General features: G+C 51.9%; 2 protein-coding genes across 3 annotated transcripts in view; both read left to right on the top strand.

Annotated features, from left to right (window-relative positions):
* KSR1 (kinase suppressor of ras 1) overlaps positions 1–26,413 on the top strand; it is a 152,336-nt gene that overhangs the window by 12,106 nt on the left and 113,817 nt on the right. The window lies entirely within an intron of this gene.
* LOC129070279 (transportin-2-like) lies at positions 17,091–19,840 on the top strand. The gene is given in 5 exon segments (XM_054573179.1): positions 17,091–18,268; positions 18,271–18,762; positions 18,764–19,479; positions 19,481–19,659; positions 19,662–19,840. Coding segments are annotated over 5 exon segments (2,703 nt in total). The 5' UTR covers positions 17,091–17,131.

The following is a 26,413-nucleotide window of genomic DNA, read 5'->3' on the forward strand; positions in this document are numbered from 1 at the left end:
TACTTCATATCGGGTGGTTAGGAAAGCCTCCTTCCCTGGGAAGATGGCATTGGAGCTGCTTTAAAGGGTGGGAAGGTAGCAGCCTTGTGAAAAGCTGGGTGAGGAGTGCTCCAGGCAGAGGGACCAGCCCATGGAAGAGCCCTGAGGCAGAAATGAGCTTGGTGTGTCCAGGGACCAGAATGGGGGCGGCGAGCCTGGAGCTCAGTGGGCAGCGGTGGTCCGTGAAGACTGTGGTTGGCCCTGCAGTCAGGGAGGTCGATGGGGGCTTGGGGCTGTTTCCTGAAAGTGGGACCATGTTAAAGAATTAACGCACTCACTCAGCAAATAGTTGTTGGCCCCCCAGCTTTGAGCCAGGCCCTGTTCAGGGATACAAGCGTGAATGAGAGCATCAGTGTAGCAGGGGAGTTTGTAGATGAGTAAACCAATAGAAGGTGCTGGTGAGGTGTGAATGAGGGCCCGTCGTGGCGCACAGCTGACTCATCTCTACATCCTGAGCTATGTAAGAACTCGGGAAGTGTTTCTTGATTTGAACCGAATTGTGCTGTGTGCTGTCAGCTTTCACTGTGTTAAGTGAAACTCAGATCTCTCCTGTAAGGCCTGGCAGGCCACAGTGCCAGGTGAGGGTCCCCTGGGCCTCTGCCAGGGAACTGAGGCTGCCAGCTCAGAAGTGGGGCCGCTGATGCCGGGTATGAGTGTCTAGGCACCACTTATGGGAAATAAGAGTGAGAAATAGACATGGGAAACCCCCTTCTTACTGAGCTGCTCTGCTCTGCCTTCATCTTTCCTAACTGGGGACTCTAATTTGTAACTCTTGTTGGGAATATAGACTTGGGGACATTGTGCTTTTCATCATTTCCTTTTCTCAGGATGAGGCAGAGAGAGGGGATGTGAGGGCTGAGCAGATGCTTTGAGATGCTCAACTTTGGGACAGCCTAGAACGTATTCACCTAGTGAGCTGTGACCCATGGCAGTTCAGGAAAAGGGCCTGGAAGATACTTGCTGCCCTTTTGCTTGGAGGAGGCCGGGTGATCCATAAGCTCCCGGATGCCCTGATGCCATTGAGTTGGGACCAGGGTTGACCACGGGTAACTGGCTTCTTGGGCAGGGAAGGCCAGACTCTACGAACGCACCATTTGGGCTCGCCACGCCCTCCTCCCTCAGTTATGGCTGACCTGAGATAGGCTTGCCCAGTTTTAACATATCAAACTTTGTCCAGGAGATTTCTTCGTTGGCTCCTCAGTACTGATAGTCTTATTAGCCCACTTTGTAGATGAGGAAGTAAGTCCCAAAGTCACAGTAATTGGTGGATCTGGGTTTCAAATCCAGAATTGTCTGAATTCACATTTGTGTTCATTTCATTGCACTCCTTAGAAACCCACTTGACCTTGGGTCTTTTCTGGGCAGAGAGAGGTCAGAAAAGGATTTGGTAATGCTTGGCATTTTGGTAGAAAATAATGCTGTGTGTAAAGGTCTGAAAAATTACCCCCTTTCTAACCCATCTGAACGGGGTTACCTCAAAAGTTGTAAACAGGATGAGATGACCAGAGTATTGGAGTCCGGACTAGCAGGCGACCATTTGCAGAAGAATGGAGGGGAAGTGGGTCGAGGGCTTCTTGGACGGCTCATCACAGGAGGAGGAGGAGGACAGGGATTCCTCCTGGGGTGGGGGTGGGGGTGGGTGGGGCGGCGGAGGGGGTCGCCCGTGCAGAGCAAAGGCTTCTATCTGATTCCATGTCCAGTAACTTGGTTTCTGTTTTGAAGCCCTCTGGTTAGAAAGGAGAGGACTTGCAGGCTGCATTGTATTTTAAATATTGGTGTTGAATCTTAGGAGAAAGAAGGGGACGAGGCACTGGGGAGAGTCCCCTTGGTGGCCCTGACTCACCCGGGCCAAGGGGGCTGAACAGAGCAAGGAAGAATCAATCCATCAGCGAATGGAAACTGTCTTTTCAGGGGACAGGAAACTTTTTCTGTGTGGTTGGCCTGGTGGTTTGTGAGGAGAGGTGAGCACTTGAGACATAGTGCTGGGCCAGCCTTGCAACTGCATCTTTGCCAATTGTGAGTTTTAGTAGTTAAAAAAAAAGAACAAAAGAAACCAAAGTCAATGACATCGTTACTCCCAGAACCTGTGTGCAGACAGCCATGCGGGCTATGATTTGCCACGTGACTAATGGAAACTGGCTCATTTGCACCAGTTTATTTGGCACCCTCCCCCCTCACCTTTGGCCCTTAAACCAGAGGGGCTTTTGACTATTCTTAGAAAAAGACTTAGGTGGCCTCAAATGACCAGACCTTGTCTCGGGCATCTAACAGCTTAAACTAAACTTCCTTTCTGGCCCTGCTTGGTTTAAGCAGTTTCCTGGTCTGGCAGGATTTATTTTCTTAGCACCCAGCTTGCCAAAGCCCCAGTCCCACTTGTCACAGCAGACTGGCCTCTCTCACTCTGTGGCTTGCCAAACTAGGCTGTGCTTGGGTTCTGAAAGTCCAGGGGAGGCAGAGCAGAACTGGACTCCCAGATGCAGCCCACTGCCCGGGCTCCCCGCTCCTGCCTCCTCCTCCCAATTTTGACCGCGGCTCGGGTCGTTGGCCTTGTTTTGGAAAGCTCTGCGGGTTCATGGGCTACTTCTGCATTTAGATGAAAGGCCAAGAGGGTGAGCAGACCTGACTCTGCAGTAGGTGAACGTGCAGGTTCTGGTGCTGGAGGGGGTGCATACTTTCCTCCCTTCCTGGCCAAGCAGTTCACCTGTCTGAGCAACAATTTTCTCATCTGTGAAATGGGGATTTTAATAGGATTGTTCACAGCATGTGAGATGAGCCTTGTAAAGCACAATGTCTGACACGAGATCAAGAATTGTTTTATATGTTATTACTCTTGGTTTTTCCCAACAAGTATTTAATCAGCAGCCACAATGGGTTGGGTATCCTCTGTGGGCTGGGCAATCTGCTGAACATTGGGGACAGAATAGTGAACAAAATGGACAAAAACGTCAGGTTTGTGGAACTTAGGTTTTGGTGTTAGAAGGAGATGTTCAGATAATAAGTGAGTACGTGAAATGTATTGTTAAATGGTGAATGCACTGTGGGAAAAATGAGAGCAGGGAAGAGCAGCAGGGGCGAGGAGTGGTGTAACTTTAAATGAGGGGTCAGGACAACTTTGCCGAGAAGGTAACGTTTGAGTCAACACCTCAAAAGGGCGGAGAAGAGCTCTGGAAGCTGAGGACCAGGAAGTGCAGGCAGGGGCCCGAGGGAGCGAGCCGGCCGCTGGGGAGCCGCAGGGAGGCCGGAGTGCGGCGGCTGGCGGCCAGCAGGTGCCCCCGGTGACGCGCTTCAGGACACGCGGCCCTCAGGTGCCGCCTGCACGCGTGGCACCCGGGCCTGAAGCCTTGGAGCGAGGAGGGGCGAGTGACGGGAGCAGGAGGTTGTGAGAGGCGCGGGGGGCTCTGTGTGGGCGCTTCCGCAGTCCGGTCCTCCATCCTGTAGGGCCCAGAAAGGATTTTGAGACTTAACCCTCCATTCGTGATTAAACGTGGAGTTTGGCGGATTGGTTCCGTCACCGACCTGCTACCAAAAGCCCCGTTGCTGATTTACTGAATGTGCGCTTGGAAACGAGTCCTGTCCCCGGCCGCAGTGGTGGGCGGGCGGCAGGGCCTGGCGGGGACAGGCCGCGCCGCAGCCGCTGAGGGCGCCGAGCCGGCTGCTCTGCCGCGCCCGGGGGGCGTTGACCGAGCCCCCGCGAGAGCGTGTCCTGCCTGCGCCCCGCCGGTATTCCTCCCTCGTCTCCAACAGCAGGACAGCAGCTGCCCGTCGCCTCTGTCCAGCCTTCCAGGCCGCTTATCCTAAGGCAGTCCTGCGGCAGAAAAGCACAGCAAACTCTCTGAGGGTATTTGCGTGACCTGTAACACAGGAAGAAAACGGACGCACGGCGGAAGTCCGCTGGCGTGGGGCCGGGCAGTCACGCGCACAGCTGTTCGTTGTGAAGACCGGGTTAGAACAAGACCGTCTTCTAACCTGGTACGATATGACATTAAGTGAAAATATAGTATGTGCAAGTTGCATGTAAACATGTACCATATGTCTGCAGATGGAAAAAACCAGAAGAGAAATGATTTGTGTATGTAGGGAATTGGTTTTGGATACAATCCTTTATTATTGTTATTATTTTCATTCATTCCTTTATTAAAGGAACGAATACTCAAGTGCTGCCACGCTGGAGGCACCAAGCTGGTGCTCAGAGAGGGTGGCAGACCTCACCAGAGACCCTGCCCCCTGAGGCCACACTGACTGGTCAGCCCTAGACTCTTCTCAGTGCTCAAGGATCCGAGGCTCACATTGTGGTGCCCTGCAAAACCCCGCTCTTCTGGAATAACAACGAGACTTGGTTAGGCAGCTTTACCCGGGGCGTTCCGGCCTTTGTTGAGCCAGCACTGGCTCTGGCTGAGAAGCAGGGAAGTTTCCAAAGCGGCCGCCCCTCCTGCGGGTACTACTGTTCCTAGCAAGCAGGTCTGTGGGAGCAGAGCCTGCTTGGCACCAAGAGGGCTCCCCAAGTCTTGGCTGCCTGACTCGAGCAACTCTGGGGCTCCCAGTCAGGGAGTTAGGGAGTCAGGCTCCTGCGAGCCTTCCGAGGGAGCACCTCTGTCCTTCTGCCTCCAGGTCCTTTGCATGAAGGGCCGTCCCAGAAAGGAGAACTGTCACCCTGGGTGCTGTCTCCTAGGTGCCAAACACTCACAGGGTAAACACGGCCGTGACGCTGCCCCAGGAAGCTGGGGTTGGCTCAGAGAGACTCGGGTGGAAATGGTGGACAACCACTTGAGGTTCCACTTACGGTTCTTGCTCCCCACCCTGTGAATGACCTGTGGGTATTAGGGCTGTGGTGGTGGTGGTGAGGAGGACATTTATGACTAGAGAAAACATTTCTTTTTCTTTTTTAAATTTTTATTGAGTTTATGGGGGTGACATTGGTTAATAAAATTATATAGGTTTCAAGTGTACAGTTCTATGACACATCACCTGTATATTGTATTGTGTGTTCACCACCCCAAGTCCCGTTTCCTTCCATCGCCATTTATCCCACCTTTACCCTCTTCTACTGCTCTACTATGTGTGACCCAGCGATTCCATTTCTGGGAATTATATCCAAAGGAACCCAAGACACTAACTGGAAAGAATAAAAGCACCCCTAGAGCAAACATTTCTTGAATACGCTCTGTTCTGGGCTCTAGGATAGCTCTGAGAATACCATACCCCACTGGCCTTTCAGCTGCCCTGAGAAGTTGGGGTACTTCCTACCCGCAATGCTCAGGAGGTAACTGAGGCCCGGAGAGGTGGATTTCACAGCGATGTCACAGTGACGGTGACAGAGCTGAGATTCAGCCGGGGTCTGGCTGATGACAGAGCCCACGCCTCGGCAGTTTCTGAGTCACAGCACGCTCAGCCATGGAGAAGTGCCAAATCTGGCCTCTCAGGGTGAACGGCACCGGTGCCCCCTTTCTGCCTTCCCAGAGTCACCTCTCCCCTCGGCAGCCCTTCTGCCTGCCACTCCAAGCGCTTTGGGATGACCTCCTGTTCCCTAAGAAAGCTGGCTAGAGCCCTTATGCTCTACAGGAAGGATTTCCTGTCCCTTGAAGGACAAAGACTACGTGTGACCTCTTTACCCAGAAGTTTCGGGGCCTAGTCCAGTGCTTGGCACGTGGTAGGTGCTGAGTAATTAATGAGGTTGTGTTGTAATCAGTGCTCAATTAACCTCTTGACATTTCTAGAGAAATAATGTGAATCGATGGAAACGGCCAGGAGTTGAGAGTATGGCCTCTGGGATCAGACAGAGTGGATCGCACCCGTGCCATTGACTGTTCTAACTTTGGTCAAGTTATTTTCCTTTTCTGGGCATGTTTCCCCCTCTCTGGAATGGGGATAATCAGAGTACCTCCCAGTTAGGGCTGCCGTGAGGATTAAATGAGCAAACAGGCAAAGCTGGCAGAACGGAGCTTTGCACTTGACAAATGTGCGTTGTCGTTGTTTCTGCTGTTGTTATTGTTACACACAAGGTGAAGTTGAGCTTGACTCCTCGGGAGACTCTGCAGCTCCCAGAATTGGGACCTTATCCTGCCTGTGGCTGCGGAGTTCAGACCGAATGCCATGGTTGCCCTGACCTTCCTCCACCCTCATCATGGAGCTCTGCTGGTAGCTCAGAGCTGGGGCTTGTCTCCCCAGGAAAAGTGCATGCATTTGGTCTCCCATCCAAGTACTGACCAGGTCTGACCCTGCTTAGCTTCCGAAATCAGATGAGATTGGGCACGTTCAGGGTGGTATGGTTGTAGACGAGCGCATGCATTTAGAAGCTGGACAGTTTGGGCCTGAGTCCTAGCTCTGTCACTCCATGACCCTGGATGGTCCCCTCACATTCAGGAGCCCATTTCCCAATGTGGGCAATGAGACCATTCATAGCTACTTCATGGGGTCATTCCTGGGGCGAGGATGGAATCAATGCCATAAGACATGGTGTCACAGGCATTCAGCAGTCGTTCCTACCTCCCCCTGGGAGGCAAGGGCCACTCTCACACTGATGTTCATCCTCCAGAGCCTGTGTCAGGGAGGGGAGAATGCGTGGATGGCTGGTTTCTCTTTCTAGCTACAGTACCCGAAGCTGAGCTGGCCTCCCCTCCCCCACCTCCCTCATTCTGAGGCAGGCGCTGTGAGCTAAGGAAGTTGTCTCTCCTGATGCAGGTGACAGAGTTGGGCCACTCTGGGCCACGCTGGCCATACCCTGGCTGTCCCTGCTCAGACCCCACCCTTTTCCCCGCAAGCACTTCCAAAGACTTCTCATTAAAGGTGGTCGCCCCAGACCTCTGCTGAGGGACTTCTCCTGCTAGGTCCTCAGGGGGACGGCGTGGGGTCTGGTTGGGAGGAGGAAGGATGGGAGCAGCAGGTACAGGAGGGAATCACAACCTTAGCTGGGTGTAAGGGTCCCTGACTGAGAGGTGTGCAGCTGAACCACATAGGGCTCGTACTGAGAGTTGAGGTAACTGCTGACAGTTGAGGCAACTTGTGCTGCTGGGCTTTGGGGTCAGAGGACGTTCTCTGCAGGATGCCGGCCGTGCTGCCAGGTGGGGCGGTGGGTGTTACGCTGGCCGTGCTGGCAGTGCGCGTGTGTTTTTGAAGGTGGGGGGAGGTGGGTGTCCTGGAGAGGGATCCGGACCATGGGAGCCTCTGGCCTGCTCGTGTGTGTGTATGTGCCAGCTCTGGGCATTAGGAGGTTGGTGAAGTTCAGGGAAAGATTTAATGGTAACAGGTTGTTTTACAAATGTTACGTCAGCCTCTGCTGAGAACCCTCCAGTGACTCCCATTGCCTTGGTGTCAAAGCCAAAGGCAGGCCACGGCTTCTCTCCTGCCCGTTCTCACGCTGCCCCAGCCCCCTGGCCTTCTTCCTGTTTTTGAACACACGAGGCAGGCCCAGCCTGCCTGCTCGCAGTGCTCTTCCCCCAGGTGTCCACGGTGCCGCTCCCACTTCTGCCTGAGTGAGGTCTTCTCTGACCACCACAGGTGCAAGGGGACCCTCCCTGCCACCTGTCCCCTGCCCAGCTTCATTTTCCCCACACACTTGCTACCGTTGCCACACCCCATGTGGTTGGTTTACTTACTTGTTGATTGCCAGCTCCCTTCACTACGGTGAAAGTTCCAGAAGGGTAGGGTTTTCTGTCTGTTCTATTCACTGATAAATCATCAGCACCTAAATAGAATAGACTCTTCAGTAACATTCAAATGAATGAAAGAGGAAAGTAAATTACAAAGAAAACTGTTAACGCCTAGTGTAGTCTGGCCGTCTGAGCCCAGGAAGACCCATTGAGTAATTTTCCAAGTTTAGAAAATTGAAGTCATCGTAACACTAGTCAAGACTGCAGTGGATCTGGACAAGGCGCGCACTGCAGTGGATCTGGACAAGACGCGCGCGTGTGTTTTCTCTTCTTCAGTGTCTGTCAGGATAATGCTGGGTGTGTCCCAGACTTCTGTGGTTAAGGTTGTAATAACCCTCTGATGTCAATTTACAAAACCAAACAACCTTGGACTGAAACAGTTTATCACTTCTTTAGCTATTGTTGCTGACTTTATTTACATCTCTTGACCCCTTTTTTTTTTTTTTTTTTTGGCAGGGGTGAGGTGGAGTGGGGGGACCGTGGCAGGAAGAGGGGTCAAATGTACCAGAGACCTTGAACTGAATCCCTGATCAAAGTTCTTTAAATTAGACACTCAGTTTTTGTTTAAAAAAAAAAGTTTTTTCTTCAACTAGGAAATTTCTTTTGGGGTCTTTAACAGAGTTCTCCTGAGCTGTGTGTTAACCAGGCTGCTGTGAGTTACCACTTGGACCACTGAGTTGGTAGGCTGGAGACCTGGCTTTGTGACACAGCAGCCTTGAGCCTCAGTTTCCTTGTCTGTGCAATTGGATGGGCTGATTTCCTCTGAGATCCCTTTCAGTTCTCTGATTCTGTCTCTTATGGGCCAAACTAACAGACTGAAATTTAAGCTCACAGCACGTATGTCCCTTATTTTAGCCAATAAAGGCATTTACACTTTAGATGCCTTTGTGTGTATAACTTGTGTGTAAGATACAAGTTATGTGCTGTGGCTCCACGGTCATGGACCAGCCTCAGGCTTTCCTGTGGGTGTGCTCGGCGCCTGTGGAGCCACCACCCCGTGCTGGGCTCCCTGGTGGGATAGCACGATGTCCCAAGGCCACAGCAATTGCATAGTGGGTCTAGGCCATCCCACCCTAACTCCTCCATGTGGCGGTTTAGCTTCAGTGTCCTGCCTTCACCAAAACCGTTCATTTTATCCCCGAAGTTGGAATCTAATGACTGTGGACTTTGGAGTGGATTGGGTTTGAATCCTGAGCGCTGGCATGCTAGCTGTGTGCATTAATTGAATTCTTCATGTTGGCCCTCAGTTTTCTCATCCAGCAAAAGGAGTCAGGAGTCTCCCTCCGAATAGTTTTGAGGGTTAAATGTGTCAGTGCATGCAAACTACCTGGTAAAAAGCATAAGTATTGTTGATGGTGATGATGCTAGAGAACTGTCGTGTGGGGGTAACAAGAGGTAAGGGAACCTTGCTTGGGAAACCTGTAATCTAGAAAACAAAATTTTGAATGTAAAAGGGCTAGAATTCACTATGTTCTAGCTATTTGGCTATAAAGCAGGTCACAAGTTAGGTGGGATTCAGAGGAAACCCGGGGAAAGCTGGTGTTTGGTGGGTAGGCGGGCGCCTCAAGGCACGTGTGGCTACTGGGCAGGAAGACACGTGGTACGCTGGCCCTTCAGCCTAGTGGGGCCGCAGGAGCAGGTCCTGCCGTGGACACCAGCAAAGAGAAGGAAGGCCCCTCGCTCAGTCGCTGAGGCCGAAAGTGGGTTGGGCACTTCCTTCTGGGCTGGTAGCTCAATGCCGCAGGCACGAGGAACCCGTTATTTAGGTTCTTAAGATGCAAGTTTAATAACATTAAGTGAGTGCAGGCACTGGGATTTTGGGTTAAGGACCAACTAGGATCTAAAAAGAATTTGGCCCCGAGGATGTTAATTGCAGCATTATTTACATTGATGAAGAATTGCAAATAACCTAAATATCCAATATCCTAAACCTACAACCTTGGACCATGCAGAAGGAAAGTCAGAGCACATTTAGATCTGTTGGCTTTTAAAAAAACAGTGAAAACTTGCTGTGAGGAATTACTGCTTGAAAAAGTATTAACAATGTGCCATTAACAGAAAAAAAAAATGGGTTAAACAGTATGACTCCAATTAATTATTAAGAGTGAAATACATGGAGGAAAAAGAGGAGGCTATGCAGATGCATGTTAATTGTAGGTGGCTTATCCCTAAATAGTTGGATAATAACTTACTTCCTTCTTGGTGTGTTTTTTTTTTTTCCTTTCTCAATTTTTCTTCCGCAAGCATGCATTTCTCATGTATGATGGAAAATCATGTTGTAAAAATAAAAATATTTTGGATGGATTTTCATGTACTTTGAAATATGATGAACATTTTTTATGCTCACTGTAAAGTTTTAACCACTTGATTACCCAGACTTTGTCCCCAACTTAATATGAATATCTGCTCATATGACGTGGCTGGAGTCTACAGATCAATAAATAGATTTTTTAAAAATGTGTGAACTAGGATCTTGAGAATGATGAGGGATAAGTGGGAAACTCACAGAGCAGTTCATTGACGGGCTCTTTGAAGTGAAATTTCATGTTCTTAAAAAAAATAATCTAAAACCAGGAAAGAGAACGTTAGATCCTATCAGCTCAGTTATGAGTGACATAAAAATAACAGACAAGCGCTTTTCCTCTGTGACTCTTTTGTCTATTCTAGACAAATTTCTTCTCAAAAAGTCTGAGATGCCTCGGAAGGGCTGTGGTGTGCTGCCCAGACCGCCTTCACAGGTCAGTCTGCCATCCCAGCTGCCCTGAGTGATAGCTGAGTCCCTCCCCCGGAATTGCCTACAGCTCAGGGGAGCTCCTCTCCCAAGATAACCCCCCATCCAAAAGTGCGGTACTGGGACTGGCCCCTTGCCTCCATTTCGGACCACCCTGAGGGGCCATCCCAGCTCCGGAGTCCTCCCTGGGTCCAGCTGAGGCCTCTGCTGCACCCGAGGCATAGCCCAGCCAGCCCCCTGCCCAGGCCTGCTTCCCTCGCGGTGCTGCCACTCTTGCAGGCAGGCCTTGCTTCAGAGCCTGCGTCTTGGAGAAGGCTCCCGCAGACCCCTGACTGTAGGGTAAGAAGGTTGTAGAGAAGAAGCGGGGGTCCTCCTCCTGAGCTGTAGCACTCTCAGGCAACATAAGGAAGGAGACCGGTGGTCAGGATTGCAGTTGGGCATCTCCTTGCTTGCTCGCCCCGCTCAGAGCAAATGACTTAGGTTCTTGGGGTCCTCAGGGAAAACGGAAGCCCACAGACACTGATGGGGGACTGGTGAGTCTGCTCACTGCCCTCCCAACCTGCGCCTCCCTCTGCGCCCACCTCCTGTGCCTGCTTCACTGTGGCGGCTCCCAGAAACTGGCCCTGATTACTGGGGACAGGATGCCCCCCAAGGGCTTGTGGGTCTGAACATGAAGGTGGGTTCTTGTGGATTCTGTGCGTAGAATTTTTGGCACCAGTGTGTGCGTGGCTGTCCAAGCACTGAGCTTTACTGCTACAAAGCTCTTAAAATGTTACCAAATTGAGCCCTGGCGGGGTGGCTTAGTTGGTTGGAGCATAGTCCTGTATATCAAAAGGTTCCATCCTTGACCAGGACACATACTTAGGTTGAGGGTTCAATCCTCAGTTGGGGCATGTACAGGAGACAATTGATTGATGTTTCTCCTCCACCTTCTGTCTCTAAAAATCAATAAAAATACCCGCAGGCAAGGAATAAAAAAAAACTGTTACCAAATCAAGTGGCCTTTGTTCACAAATAAATGGACAGTTGTTCCCTAGCTTTTGGTTGGGGGCCACTGCACATGCCTGCGGGACAGAGTTCCACCTTTTCAGTGTGGCATTCAGTGTGGCACTATGCCTGCCTCTCTAGCCTCCTGTCCTGCTACCTCTCCCTGCTCCTTGAACCTTAGCGCACAGCCACCCCAAACTGTGAGCTCCCTGCCGGCTCCCTGCGGCCCTGCTGTTTCATGCCTTCAGGCCTCCTCTCCCTGGAATGCCTGGAATTCCCCCTTGTCTCACTGGATGGCCCCCTCATCTGTTTCCTTTCTCTTTCCTGTCCTATCTTTCCCCAGCAGGGAGTGTGCTGGGCCCTGACCCTGAGCATCTCCTTTTTTGAGACTTCCCCTTTGTTCCTTTGTGCCCCCCCCCCCCACTATGAACGCCGGGAAGCTTCTCTCCTGCCCCTCCCTCGCTGCACGGGCATGGGGCGTTTCCCAGCCGGACCTCTGGTGTCCAGGTTTGTGCTCGTAAAACTGTCAGGAAAGGAATTCTGACCATGTGTTTCCAACGTAGGTATTTTCACTTACCAATTACGTCCACATACTGCTGTGCTATTATAGCATGGCCATTATAATAATGCGACTATAAAAATAGACATTTGAAGGGATGAGATAAGGGAAGTTCTGTTTTTCTTCACGCAGCCTCCCTGCGGGCCTCTGGACTGGAATTCCTAGAGTGAGAGCTCCTGGGGGTTGTTGGGGATGGTGTGTCCCCTGCATCCTCTGTGCCTGGTGCCGATGGGGCGGCTTGGCTTTCTGGAGGGAGGTCAGTCTTTGGGTGTGAGAAGCATTTGCAGGGATGCAGGCAGTGCAGGGGGCTTGGGCATTCTGATGGCCTTGGTCAGTCCCAGTGCTGGAGGTCCCCGTGGGGAGCCACACCCGAGGAGGGTCCTGTCCTGTTTACAGATTCCAGAGGGTGATAACAATACTCACACTTTTTCACTTATTCGGTAAGCATTTATTGTAGTGCGTAATGTATGCCAGACACCGCAGCAGGTGTTGGGGGTACAGAAGGACATCGCCCCCAGGAGCCCTGCCCCTAGAAGACATTGGCCGGTGAATGCACAGCTCCTGTCCAGTATGACAGAGAGGAACCCGAGGAGCACGGAGTACCTCTGAGTGAAGGGTGGAGGACCTGGGACACATCTCAGAGGAGGTGGTGCTTGATCTGCCCCACGAGCCTTGCCAGTTGGAAGAGCGCGGAGGACATTCCAGGCAGAGGGTGGGCTTCCTGGGAGCCGCCTGCTGTTTACGGCAGCTGTGCTGTACCGGGAGTGGCGCCTCTCATCTGTAAACTTGTCTGGCTGGCGTTCTCAAGATCTCTGAAGAAGCTGAAGTGACTGAGTTCCTTTAATGAGACTCCCCTCCCTGTGTGTTAGGGGTTTCCCAAAGAGGGGTGATTAGAGCCTAGATTGGAACCCCCTCCCTAGCCCTTGGGCCCGCATTGCCTGCCTGCCGCAAGGGCTGGCTTGTCCTCCCCAGCAAGGTGCGTGGGGTGGGGAGAGGGTTGGCTGCTCCCTTGGACCTTTGCAGAGCTGGCTCTCTGTCGGGAGAGGGGGAGGTGAGTGTGCCTGGCTTCCTCTCACAGGAATCCTGTTCATCCAGGCTGTCACCCAGACTTGGTGTCAACATATGGGTCACCAGGGCCCCAGGGCCCTTGGTCTGGAGCTGAAGCACTGAGGGCAATGTCAGGATGGATCCCAGACCGTTGATTTATTTGGAACTTCTAGGGAAAAGCTCCCTCTTTGGAGTTGGGGACGGAGCGGGAAGTAATAGGCCTGGCTGGCTGCTTTCAGGCGTAGTGATTAAGAGGAAGCCCAGGCTCCCGCTAGAGGAAGAGCTCCTGTGGATGGGCTGTGTCCTGCTCGGTGGGTGGGGAAAGGGCTTTTGAGCCAGACAGACCTCAATTTGCCACCCGCTCTCTTACCTTGAACAAGTTACTTACCTCAATGCCTTGACTTTCTCCTCTGCAAAGGGGGATAACGACACGCTTCCCTCATGGGGCTGCTGTGAGGACTAAATGAGGTACTATGTGCAAAGAGCTTAGCAGCACGTCTGGGATGTACTGTGCTCTACAGTAAGTGTTCTCCAGGCGCCAGCTGTTCTCATTGCCTTCCGTGCTCCCAGTGTGCCTGGCCCGCGGTAGGGTACTGTATGTTGGAAACACTGTATGAACTCAGATTTGTTAGCATTTGTTGAATAAGGAAGTATTAAAATTTAGGCTGAGTTGTTTCTGGCCTCCCATAAATGAAGCAGCCATGGTAGATTTTTATTGCAGGGAAAACCATCCAGTTTTCTTAACTCCCCCTGACTCTGAGGTTTTATGATTCTTCTGCACAGCCCTTAAGGATTTTCTTCAATGTAAACACACTGACAAGGGTGGTATTTTGCAACCGGAGTCTGGTTTGGCTCCTGGTGCCCACCCGCTGGCTTGCGTCTGGGATCCACGGCTGTTGAGCCGGTAGGTCTGGTGCTTGGCAGCTGGCATGGAGACAGCAGGGTAAGTGCTCGTTCCCCCCAGATGTGGTTAGGTCTGCAAAGCGGCCAGAAGGTGGAACCCCTCCAGCGGTTTGCTGGGTGGTGGTTTGTCGGGAAGATGCCTGCTGAGGACACAGGAGGGGCCATGGAGCTGACGGTGCCTGGACTGTTGGGTGGGAGGTGGGAACCTCAGAGCCTGCCCACCTGCCTGTCTTTGTGCCCACAGGTTGGGGGCAGCAGCCCAGGGGACATGTGGGTAGGGAAGCTCCGGAGTTGGGGCCTCCCATGTTGACTGTGCCCCCCAACTCTCACTCAGAGACTTGTGGGCCGTCCGCCTGATGCTCTCAGCCTCGTCTGTGACCGAGGGCAGGGGGAGGGGGGAGGCTGCAGGAGGGTTGGCCAGGCCGGGTAGGGGTCCCTCGTGTGTGAGCAGCCTGGGAGGCCCTGACTGAGACGTCAGGGGTGGGACAACACTGGCTGGCTCCTGGAGACGTAGCTTTCCTTTCTGAGCCTGCCACTCGAGTGACTGTGGCCTGGGCTGGGTACAGACGCTCTGCGCTGCAGCTTCTTCGGCTGTGAAATGGGGAAACTGGCCCCTTGGGTACTTTCCCTGATCCGTGATGCTGAAACACCCTGGAGAATTGCCAGTGACTGTGTTTTTTCCCTTTATTTTTGACAAGCAGTTCATACATGTGGTAAAATACAGGGTCTGGTGCAAATAACACCCCCTTTTATTATAAAATCATAAGCATGTAATTCTGTAATAACAATATCACACTCAAACACACCACATGACATTTTAGGTGAAATGTTCAAATTGAAACTGTAAATTATTACACCCATATCGTTACCCTACCAACCACACTCAAGCCAGCGTTACTCCTGCCGCACCCTATGTAGTGAAAGGTTATAAAAGGATATACATAGAGTCAAAGTAAACCTACTTCTTACCCCACACCACTGCCCCCCAGTTTCCCTTCTCAGAGGCATTGACTTTGAAGTTTTTAGCTATTTTTCTGTGCACAGGTGCTCATAAATGTATACACACGTCCCCACCTTTACAAACTTAAAACTGTTATGAATCATGCATCCTAAAGCATGTACAAAATGTATGTACAGTGTAAAGAATGATACACTGAACACTCATGTACCCTCTACTTAGGTTGGGAAAGAACATTCTCAGTGTCTTTGGTGGAAATTATCCCATCTACTGTGTTCTTATCCCATTTACTTATATGACCGTGCATTTATGTTCCTCTGTACTTTGAAAAAAAAATCACTGTATCTGGGAGTTTGGCTCATAACAGTACATGTAATGCTGTCTTGTTCTTTTTAATAGCGACATAATGTTTCCTTTATATGGATGTGTCAGTATTTTATTTTTCCAATTCCCCCTTGATGGGTATTTAGGGTGTTTCCAGTCTTTTGCCATTACCAACAACGCTGCAGTAATTTCTCTGGCTTCCAGGAACTGACATTAATCAAAATATGCTGTAAGAGGTCCTGTGGCATTAGCCTCCCTGACCCGTCCATCATTTCCAGAGCAACACGGACACACAACAGGAAATCCTGCATCGCTCTGGTCTGCTAACACAGGAGTGTCCTGCGCCACCCTCCTTGCACCTCCTTGGAGCCAGCATTGCCTGTCTGATGCCACCCTTTCCCGGAAGCCCCCCGGGGCCAGGTCTCTGAGAGAGTGCGGGGTCCCCGGTGGGGCATCAGCTGTGGGTGCAGAAGTGCACTGGTGGGAACGCAGCCACGGGCCCCACTCCAAGCAGAAAGGTTCCCTTTCTTTGGATTAGGCAACATCCCTGCGAGGGGCCTGGGTCTGCTCTTCTGCTTTTCTTCATCTTCTGCAGATGAGAATGAGGCAGGAGGGGCTGGTTTGGGGGTTCAAGCCCAGGCCACTTGTGTTTTTGAGATGATCCTTCTCACTTTCTCTTCTCTGCTTCATCTGCCTCTTCCTCATTTCCTCTCTCCCCCATTTGTTCTTTTTTCTTTCTTCATCCCCACACCTACCCTTTTGTATTAAAATTCCTGGTAAGCCGACTGGTTCTTTCATCCACACGTGCAGAAGTTATAGCTATTCTTTCCCTTCCTCCCCCATTTCTTGATGTGGACAGTTCCCAGCATAGAAATTGTGGGGTGGTAGGCACTAAGATCAGAGGTCAGTGAATCAGGGCCTTTTGCTTCTTCTTTATCCTGTTGAGCAGATCTTTTGCCTCTGGTCTCTTACTTCCTCCTCCTGCAGGGTGTGAAATGGGGAGGGCAGACCTGCCCAGAAGGAGGTCACAAAGGGGCAGCAATAAGGATCTTGGCCATTGGGTTTAGGGGGCGAGAGGCTGGGAATTGGCAGGGTCTTCAGGGAGAAGAAGAGGAGGTACCTTCTCAAAGTGATAGTGGTTTGCCTATCTGAAAGGTGCTGACCCAGAAGCTTGCCAAATAAGGTTAGTTGGTTCAAAGAGGCCAACAGGCCTAGATCTGAAGGCATTTTTACATTTCTGGGCTTGTGTGTGTCTGCGTGTTCAGTCTCCTTACTGGAAGGTACAAAAGAGCTAAGCAAGTGTGTGGACCCAGAATCGGCCACCTCGGGCTATCCAGACTCCACATCCTACTAGCATGTTGGAGAGACCTTACAAAAATCACTTTTCTAAGTCTCAGTTCCCACCTCCATAAGAGGGGGCTGTTGAAGCATTAAATACAATTATTATAAAATGTTGAGCACATAGTAAATGCTGCATAAATGTTAGCAGTTATTAATATCTTTTAGGTGATTTTCAAACATACCAGGCAGAGCAGGCCTCCTTTCCTTCCCTAGTGAAATCTTCCGTGGAAAGCCAGGATATAAAGGAGCTGAAGTGGAAGCAGCATTGGTTGGAAGGGGGAGGGGAGGGGCGGGCATGGAAGTATATGGGTGGCAGAGGCCCCGGGATCTTTCTGCTGAGTCCCTGAGCCTCTTTCCTGTGGTCCAGCAGTTGACAGCTCTTAGACACAGTTGAGTTGTCCACATTGGCACTGCCTTTTTGGATGGTACTTGGACAGGACTTATTAAAACTTAAAGTAGCCTCCTTCTGCTCAAGTCTAATGAGAAGCTGCAGCACAAGGCGCCACTGCTTCCGCCTCCGGCCCGCTCACCTTGTGCCATGGACTGGCAGCCAGTATGCCAGTCCTAAGCAGTATGAGGCCCCCGACAAGGACTTCATGATCATGGCGCTAGATCTGCTCAGTGGCTTGGCTGAGGGCCCGAGAGGCCACGTGGAGCAGCTGATCGCCAGCAGCAACATCATGCAACAGGTCCTACAGCTGCTCAAAGACTCACAGTCACCCAATATAGCCACTCGGCGAATTGTGCAGGATAAACTCAAGCAACTGAACCTGTTTCCTGACTTCAACAACTACTTGATCTTTGTCCTGACCAGACTCAAGTCAGAAGATGAGCCAATTCTCTCTCTCAGTGGTCTCATCCTCAAGAACAACGTGAAGGCACATTACCAGAGCTTTCCACTGCCTGTGGCTGACTTCATCAAACAAGAGTGTCTCAGCAACACTGGTGCCACCTCCTCACTCATCAGAGTCACCATAGGCATTCCCATCACCACCAGTGCTTCCAAGGATGAGCTGCAGATGTGGCCTGCGCTGCTGCCCCAGCTGTGCAACCTGCTCAACTTGGAGGATTACAACACGTGTGAGGGAGCCTTTGGAGCCCTACAGAAGATCTGTGAAGACTCATCTGAGCTCCTGGATAGTGATGCCTTCAACAGACCCCTCAACATCATGAGCCCCAAGTTCCTGCAATTCTTCAAGTGCTGCAGCCCCAACATCCAGTCCCATGCCATCGCCTGCCTGAACCAGTTCATCATGGACCAGGCCCAAGCGCTGATGGACAATAGCCACACTTTCATTGAGCACCTGTTTGCCCTATCTGTGGACGATGACCCTCAGGTGCAGGAGAACATGTGCTGTGCCCTGGTGATGCTGCTGGAAGTGCGAATCAACAGGCCCATCCCCCACATGCACAGCATTATCCAGTACATGCTGCTGAGGACCCAGGATGAGAACATGGTCCTTGAGACCTGTGAGTTTTGGCTGACGCTGGCCGAGCAGCCCATCTGCAAGGACATTCTGGCCTCCCACATGGTCCAGTTGATTCCCGTCCTGGTGAAGTCCTCGGAAATAGACATTATCCTGCTCAAGGGGGATGTGGAGGATGATGAGGCAGTCCCTGGCAGTGAGCAGGACATTAAACCACGCTTTCACAAGTCACGCACGGTGACACTGCCCCATGAGGCTGAGAGGCCCGACAGCTCTGAGGATGCTGAGGATGATGATGATGATGATGATGCTTTGTTGACTGGAATCTGAGGAAGTGCTCAGTGGCTACACTGGACATTTTGGCCAACGTCTTCCAGGAAGAACTACTGCCCCACCTCCTTCCCCTGCTCAAGGGCCTCCTCTTGCACTCGGGATGGGTGGTCAAGGAGTCAGGCATCCTGGTGCTGGGCGCCATTGCTGAGGGCTGCATGCAGGGTGTGGTGCCCTACCTTCCTGACATGATCCTGCATCTCATCCAGTGCCTGTCAGACAAGAAGGCCCTGGTTTGCTCCATCGCCTGCTGGACACTGAGCCGCTATGCTCACTGAGTGTTCAGCCAGCCGCCGGACATGTGCCCCAAGCCTCTGATGACAGAATTGCTTAAACACATTCTGGATAGCAACAAGAGGGTGCAGGAGGCAGCCTTCAGTGCCTTTGCCACCTTGGAGGAAGAGGCCTGCATGGAGCTGGTGCCTTACCTCAACTATATCCTGGACGCCCTTGTCTTTGCCTTTGTCAAGTTACCAGCACAAGAACCTGCTCATTCTCTATGATGCTGTCGGCACATTGGCGGACTGTGTGGGCCACCACCTCAACCAGCCGGAATATAGCCAGAAGCTGATACCTCCACTCATCCAGAAGTGGAACAAACTCAAGGATGAAGACAAGGACCTCTTCCCTCTGCTTGAGTGTCTGTCATCTGTGGCCACTGCCCTGCAGAGCGGCTTCCTGCCCTACCGTGAGCCTGTCTACCAGTGCTGTGTCACCCTAGTGCAGAAGACACTGGCCCAGGCCATGATGTACACCCAGCACCCTAAGCAGTATGAGGCCCCCGACAAGGACTTCATGATCATGGCGCTAGATCTGCTCAGTGGCTTGGCTGAGGGCCCGAGAGGCCACGTGGAGCAGCTGATGGCCAGCAGCAACATCATGACATTGCTCTTCAGTTCATGCAGAACTCGAAGCCTGAGGTGCTCGATGCAGAGCTCCTTTGCCCTCCTGGGAGACCTCACCAAAGCCTGCTTCATCCATGTCAGGCCCTGAATTGCTGAATTCATGCCCATCCTGGGCACCAACTTGAACCCCGGATTCATCTCTGTCTGCAACAATGCCACCTGGGCCATTGGCGAGATCTGCATGCAGATGGGGGCAGAGATGCAGCCCTATGTGCAGATGGTCCTCAGCAACCTGGTGGAGATCATTAACCGGCCCAACACACCCAAGACGCTGCTGGAAAACAGCCATCACCATCGGCCACCTGGGCTACGTGTGCCTACAGGAGGTGGCGCCCATGCTGCAGCAGTTCATCCGGCCTTGGTGCATGTCCCTCAGGAGCATCAGGGACAATGAGGAGAAGGACTCAGCCTTCAGAGGCATCTGCATGATGATAGGCATCAACCCCGGGGGCATCGTGCAGGACTTATTTTCTTCTGCGATGCTGTAGCCTCCTGGGTGAGCCCAAAGGATGACCTTGGGGACGTGTTTTATAAGGTTTTCCATGGCTTCAAAGATCAAGTTGGGGAGGAGAATGGGCAGCAGTTCTTGGAGCAGTTCCCGCCGCTGGTCAAGGAGAGATTGGCTGCCTTCTATGGGGTCTAGAGGAGCATTGCGATTGCCAGGTTTCTGTCTGTGTCGTCATCGGAGGGGTTGCCGGGGAGTGTGCTGCGTCCAGAAGTTGCCATGCCGTGGTCGAGTGGGGTTAGGGAGGAGTGAGTGGGACCCAAATCCTGATGCCTTCCCTGTCCATCTATCTGCCACGCCTGGCCTGTGTGGCCAGCCAGCGGTGGGCAGGTGGGTGGGTCCTCCACACATCCTACAAACGGGAGGGGGGTGGGGCTTTGTGGCAGCAAGGGCCCCTTTCTCTGAATCGGGTCACCTCAGGCAGCCCTCTTGGGCCAGCCATGTGGGAGGAAAGAGTCAACACAGCCTAAATGACTGAATCTGGCTTAAGATGAAGCAGGGGGAAAGCAGGAGGGGAGTGGGATCCCTGTAGAGAAACGTACACTGACGTACACACGTGGCCACACGCATGTGCCAGCACTGCTGTCAGCCAGGCTGGGCCGGCCACCCCGCCATTTCCCTGACTGCATGGAGACAATAGAGTCAGCAAACCCCTGAGTTAACCCACAAGGCTTTCCGTGTAACCTGCATCTAGAGTTTAAGAAGCTTCTGCTGTTTTATGGGAATTGGCGATGATTGGGGAGGGCTGGGTGGGTTGGGGTCCTCTTCCGGGAGCCCAGGGCGGGGTAAGAGGACGGCCACCTTGGGGCTGCCCCGTGAGCATGCACATGCTTTGGACCTGCTCTGCACACGTCCTGCCAGCTCTCTGGCAGCCTCAGCCAGAGAGTCCTCCTTCTTGTCCCATCCCAACCAGAAGAGTGGAGACCCCGGGAATGGCCAGGGCTGACCAGAGGTCCCCCTTTCCCCCTCTTGTGCTCCAGTGACTTTTGAAGACACTGGCCTGGGCCCTTTTTCTGAGAGAGCTGGGTTAGCCAGAGCTGCTGACACCCCCCACCCCTCCCCCCCCACCTCTCTGCACAAGCACGTCCATTTTCAGGGCAATCTGTTTCTCAGCTTCTGAGAGCCTTCCTCAGGTTCCAGGCCCGCGTTTCTAAGATGAGGGCTGGGGCATTTGACTGATGTTGATGCAGTGAAGGCTTATGCTTTGGCAGCAAGAAGGAGAGCAAGGGCTTGGTGGAAGGGTGGTGTCCTCCCGACCTTGAGGCCATGGGGCTTCCTGTTCATCACTGCTCCCAGGGGCCCTGAGACCCCACCAGATTGGGGTAACAATTGTAGGGACCCTACTGGGATTGGTTGGGGATGTGGTCACAGTGGGAGAGGCTCCCCTAGAACCAGAGGGAGTGTGGTTCCGAGTTGGCCTCAAAATGAAGCTGGGTCCTGCCCCCCCTTAAGGTTTTCTTTATTCTCCTCCCCTGCTTTTTACTTCTTGGGGGCCCCTTTTGGGGTTTTGGGGGGTTTGCTGGGTTCCTGCATCCTGGGGCTGCTCTGTCCATCCCACTGGGTTCCTGGACCCCATCCCCGTCACAGCCCTGTGTCTTTTCTCAGACAGGGTCAGGCCCTGCCTCTATTCCAGGGGGCACTTGGTGCACATTCCATAAACGCCTATAGTTCTCCCTCCCCACCTTGGAAACTCCAGTAGGTCTCTGGAAACCATTTGTAAAGAAGAAAAAAAATTTTTTAAATACCATTTAATTTTCTGGTAACTCCAGTTCTTTAGGGGCATCCTCTGCAGGACCTTGGGGAACATGGGTGGGTTGGCTGGCTGATGGGCGTGGAAACTCCTCCACCCAGTTTTGGGGCAGGACTCCAGCCACCTGCAGGGAAGTGGGAGCCTGGTTCTCCTTCCTTCCTTCCTTCCTTCCTTCCTTCCTTCCTTCCTTCCTTCCTTCCTTCCTTCTTTCCTTCCCCCCCGCCCTTCCTTCCTTTTTAAAGAAAACTATTTAATCTTTAATTTATTTTTGGTTTATTTTTGCACAGCAGAGTTGTAGCTCCTCAACCTTCTCTCCTGCCTGGGGCTGTGGGCCCTGACTGGCCTCGGTCTGCAGATCGGCTTCTTCCCATGTCCCTCCTTGCCCTTCATTTTCTTCCTCCTGCGGACCGCAGGGCCTGTTCATTTGTTACCACGCTGTGCTGGGGACTGGTGCCGAGGTGGAATGAGGTTCCACTTGTGTAGAACTTTGTTCAGAGTAAAGATCAGTTTCTTGTGAAAAACAAAAAACCAAAAAACTGAAAGTATATATTTCTTAGGACTCAGCAGTCCAGCTCCTGGGAACCTGACACCTATAGAAACCACAATCTTTGTAAATACAAGTGTGTGCACAAGGCTGTTCACTGTAGCATTGTTTATAGAAGTAAGAGGTGAGAGATGCCTAAGTGCTCATTGGTAAGGAAAAGACTGAATCAATTATGAAATACTGTATGACTGTAAAATGGACAAGGTAGGTCTATGGACTATCTCAGAAAGATTTTCATGATATAATGAGTGTAAAAATATCAGAGGCAGAGCAAATGATATATATGATACATTGCTGTTTTTTAAGGAGCATTGTGTGTGTATCTGCGTATACTCCACGTGCAGCCACAGGTGCAGAGCCCTCAGTTGCTTGCTAGTACAAAAACCAGTTTGCAGGGTACTGACCGAACTGCTAACAGGACATGACTTTTGGGGGATGGAGGGGAAGCTGGCATTTCTTTCTCTATGGAGTTCTTCCCTGCCCCCAAAAGATTAGCACTTTGGATAATTTTGCTTTCTAGTCGGTGTTTTCCTCCAAATTAAAAAGAGGGAGATCATCTTAGATGTAAGAAAAAGCTCCACAGTGGGTCGTGGATTTGCCCAGGGTCCCACCTGTGCTTGCAGCAGTGGGCTGTGGGTGCAGCTCTGGTGTTATTGAAGCCAGCCTGCTAAACGGAGGGCCCGGCCCCGCCTTGCTTTTCCCTTCCCCTCGGCAGGCTGGCTCTGTGGGCTGCGTTCCCTTTCCACTCTGCTTGCCATCTGTCGAGGAAGCAGTCGTTAGGCTGTTAGTGGTGCCTTCCCCCATATCTAATTTAACAGGCCACCCTTCTCTTAATAGGCCTCACTTATTGCTATGGGATCACCCTTTAATTATTTACATGGGTCAGCCACCTGATGAAACTCCTTTGCTGGAGACAGACGGTACTGACAAGTAGATTAGCTGTACGGGGAGAGGAGAGGAGATCAGGCCTGCAACAGTTAAGAGTGGGTGGCCTTGAAACAGAGATTCATGAAGCATCTAGGAAGGTAATTTTAAAACACTAATAACTTCGAGGCTGTGGTTCACTGCTGAAGGCAGACAGCCCTCCCCCTGGCCCACGCGGGCAGGCTCGCCTTTCCCGTCAGTCTGGGAAGAGTGGGGTCTGCTTAGCTTTCCTTTGCATTGCTTTGAAATCTCTTCAGAGCTACGCCTGCTGTCCCTGTCCTGGCTTATTCCTCTAGGAACTGTTGGGCAGCCCTTGGTTCTTCAGAGTCAGTGGACCTGACCCAGATACCAGCCCTGCCTCTGAGCCATCATGTGACCTTGGACAAGCTACTTTCTTGTCCTAGGGCTGAGTTTCTAACACTCCTAACTCAGTGGATCAGACAAGGCTAGTCCTGTGGTCTCTCATAGTTCTGGAACATTCTGTGGTAATATGCCCATATGTGCTGTTTGGAGGGAGAGAACCATGAGCTAAACCAATAGCCCCAGAAGAGGAGGCCCCGTGCCTCAGTGCTTGTTGCCTGGTGGACCTGGATGTGCCTCCTGATCTGTCCTCTGTATCAGGACTGGCCTGGCATTGGGAGGAGGTGGGACACACCTTGAGCCTGGGTTCCCCAACTATAAAAAGGGCCTAATGGTATTTGCCTTGCCGGATGATGTGGATTTGTGGAAATACAGCTAAATTCCTGGGACACGGTAGGTGCTTATTAAATGGTATTATACACTTAGTACTTGGCATTTTCAACCCTGCTTTTTGTCTTAGCTGGAAAATATATTCCATGTAGGAAGGGAAATGGGCATTATCTTGCTTTATAGATGCCACTGCACAGAAGGCATTGGTCCTGGGACTTGCTGGCCCTTCCCCAAGCAAGTGTGTGCCTTCCTTATTGTGATTATGGGTAACATTCGTTGACTGTTTACTACATGTGATGCACGTGACAACTCTAATCTCCTGAATCTTCGTAAAACTCCATGAAGTAATAGGGACTCTTGCCCCCATTTTATAAATTAAGATATTGAGGCTCTGGGAGGTTGTGTGACGTGCCCAAGGTCACACAGTCAGTAGATGGTGTAAATGGGATAGAGTTACATCCTTTAGGTCTTCGAGTCCTTGTCCTCAGCTGTTATGTGTGCTCTCAGAATGGGGCGGGGGGTGGTGAAGGGGGCATTAGGGAACCAAAATAAGCTCTTGGACAGTCAGAGAGGAAATCATGCCCTTGAATTCCTTAATGTGGCGTATTTTCTAAGTCACAGACATTAACCATGACTTCCATGCTGCGCTTAGGGCTTGTCAGACCCTGTGAGGTGGTGGAGCCCCACAGCCCACATGGGCCTGATGATTCAGTTTTGTCTTGTTTATTGCAAGTGACCTTGAATTACCTAAAACCCAGGGAAATGTGTTCTTAATTTGCCTTGTTAACAATGCTAATTTCCCCCCTCTAACTCAGATTTAAATAACCCTTTCTTCTGCATTGTCACGTGCTTGAAAAGAAGCATCATAAAAAATCCCAGCCCTAAATTCCCTGTAATTACGGGGTATGCTGGAGAGGGAGGGGCACCGAATAGGAGATAATGGGATCATCAGAGCATTCTAAGTGGCACTGGTTATATTCAGTGGCAGAGCTGAAGCCTATGCCTGTTGCTGAGAAAGTTAAAAAGCAAAACAGTCCCTGCTTCAGCCAAGAAGTTTGGCTGTTGAGTTTATTCCCTTTAATTTGGGGCACCTGAGGTTTCCATTCTGCGGTGAGATTGGCTGGATCCTCTCCACCTCTTCCTCCGCCTGGCCGGACAGAACCGTGGGGCCCCCGAGGTGTTTTGGTTTCAGGGGAGCTGCCATCAGTGCTGGCCTTTGATGTCTGCCAGGGTTTGGAACAGAGGCCCGGAAACGCTTGTGGGTCACTGTGAACTGGAAACAGGCCTCCTTATCCCCCTCCCCTCTGACAGCAGGGGGAAAAGTACAAAGAGCTTCCCGGAACAGGAGAGGGATGTTTTTTAAGGTTCTTCAAGAAAGACTTGAACTTTGAGAGTGGAATTGCCAGGGGGTTTCGGGAAGTAGACAGGATTGTTCCTGGGGAGGCAGGATGTGTGGGGATGGGAAATGTAGGAAGTGCCTTTTGCCTGGCAGGTGAGCGTTGTGGGCCTGTGTGACGGGAAGGGGGAAAGGCAACAGCAGGTGGCAGTAACTGGGAAGCTCACCTCTGAGCGAGGCCACCTAGAGTGCATTTATCCCAGACGTTAAAGCAAGTGAAAGGGATGGATTTCACCTGCCTAGGGTCATACACCTGCTCAGTGCCTTCCCTGGACTTGGGAACGGGGTCCGTACCCCGCCACCAGTCCAGCCTGCCTCGACTCTACAGGGTTAATGTTTTCGTAGGGGACCGATATTTTGGATTCCAGAGACGTGAATGAACAGATCTTTTAATTTACATTTAAAAGCAATAAAGATCAGGAAGGAGACTTCTGTTCTGGCATTTCCACCATTTAAAAACCAACTGGATAAAAAATGTTGATGGCGCTGTTCCCGATTGGGCAGGCAGCCCTCTCTGAGTTGATACCCTCAGAGGCTTTTCTTCTGAGAAGGCCATTGGGCAGCGCCCAGTCCAAGGCCTCCAGGAAGCTGGTTTTGGACCCTGGCCGCTGACTCAGTGTGGCCTGCTGGCTCCCGCCCCTGGGAGGCGGCCCTGGCAGTGTCTCTGGGACCAGCCCACGAGCAGGTGCCCCAGGTGATCCTGCTGTACTCCACAGCCCGCTGGAGAGCCAGACGGAAGGGGCTCCGGGCAGCGGGTGAGTGGGGTGGCTGGGCAGGGGGGCAGGGAGGCAGCGAGGGCTTCCTCGGGGCGGACGCCTCAGGTGTTCGTAGTGGATGTGAGTTCCGCTCGGAGCCGGAGGCTGGCTGGGGTTGCTTGCTGGCTGTGGCCTTTATCTCTCGGGCAGAGAAAGAAGTTGGGAAAGTTGAGCTTGGTTTTGGAGACAGTGTCTGTTGGAAGCTTAGTCTTTGCAAGGCAGAAGCTTGTAGGCTTTTGAGAGGAACGTGTATCTTAGAGGCCGAGGGGAAAAGGAAGCTTGGATTCAGGAGCCTCTGGCTCTGAGCAGAACTCAAACCCACTCCTCTTTCTTCCGTTCCCTTCCTCCCAAATCTCTCAGTCCCCTGGCTGAGTCCAGTGTCTTGGTTGGTAAAAAAGCAGTTTATACGTGGTTAATGATTAAGTCTTTGTGCGACTGCTTGTGTCTGTGTTTGTGTCTGTGTGTTTCTCTAACTTGAGACGGGACCAAGGAACCCCTCACAGAGGGGGCAAGGCGCAGCGGACAGCCAGGACCAGGAGTTGGAGGAGGTGGGGCCTGGTGTCGGCCTGAAGATAACTTAGGCCTAGTTCCTTGGTCTCGTTGGGACACAGCTTCCTCATCTGCCCTCAAGGGTAGAGATGGGCAATGAGAG

The sequence above is a fragment of the Pteronotus mesoamericanus genome, unplaced genomic scaffold (genome assembly GCF_021234165.1).
Source record: "Pteronotus mesoamericanus isolate MK-2021 breed Mesoamerican mustached bat unplaced genomic scaffold, CSHL_Meso_final contig_246, whole genome shotgun sequence".
NCBI lineage: Eukaryota > Metazoa > Chordata > Mammalia > Chiroptera > Mormoopidae > Pteronotus > Pteronotus mesoamericanus.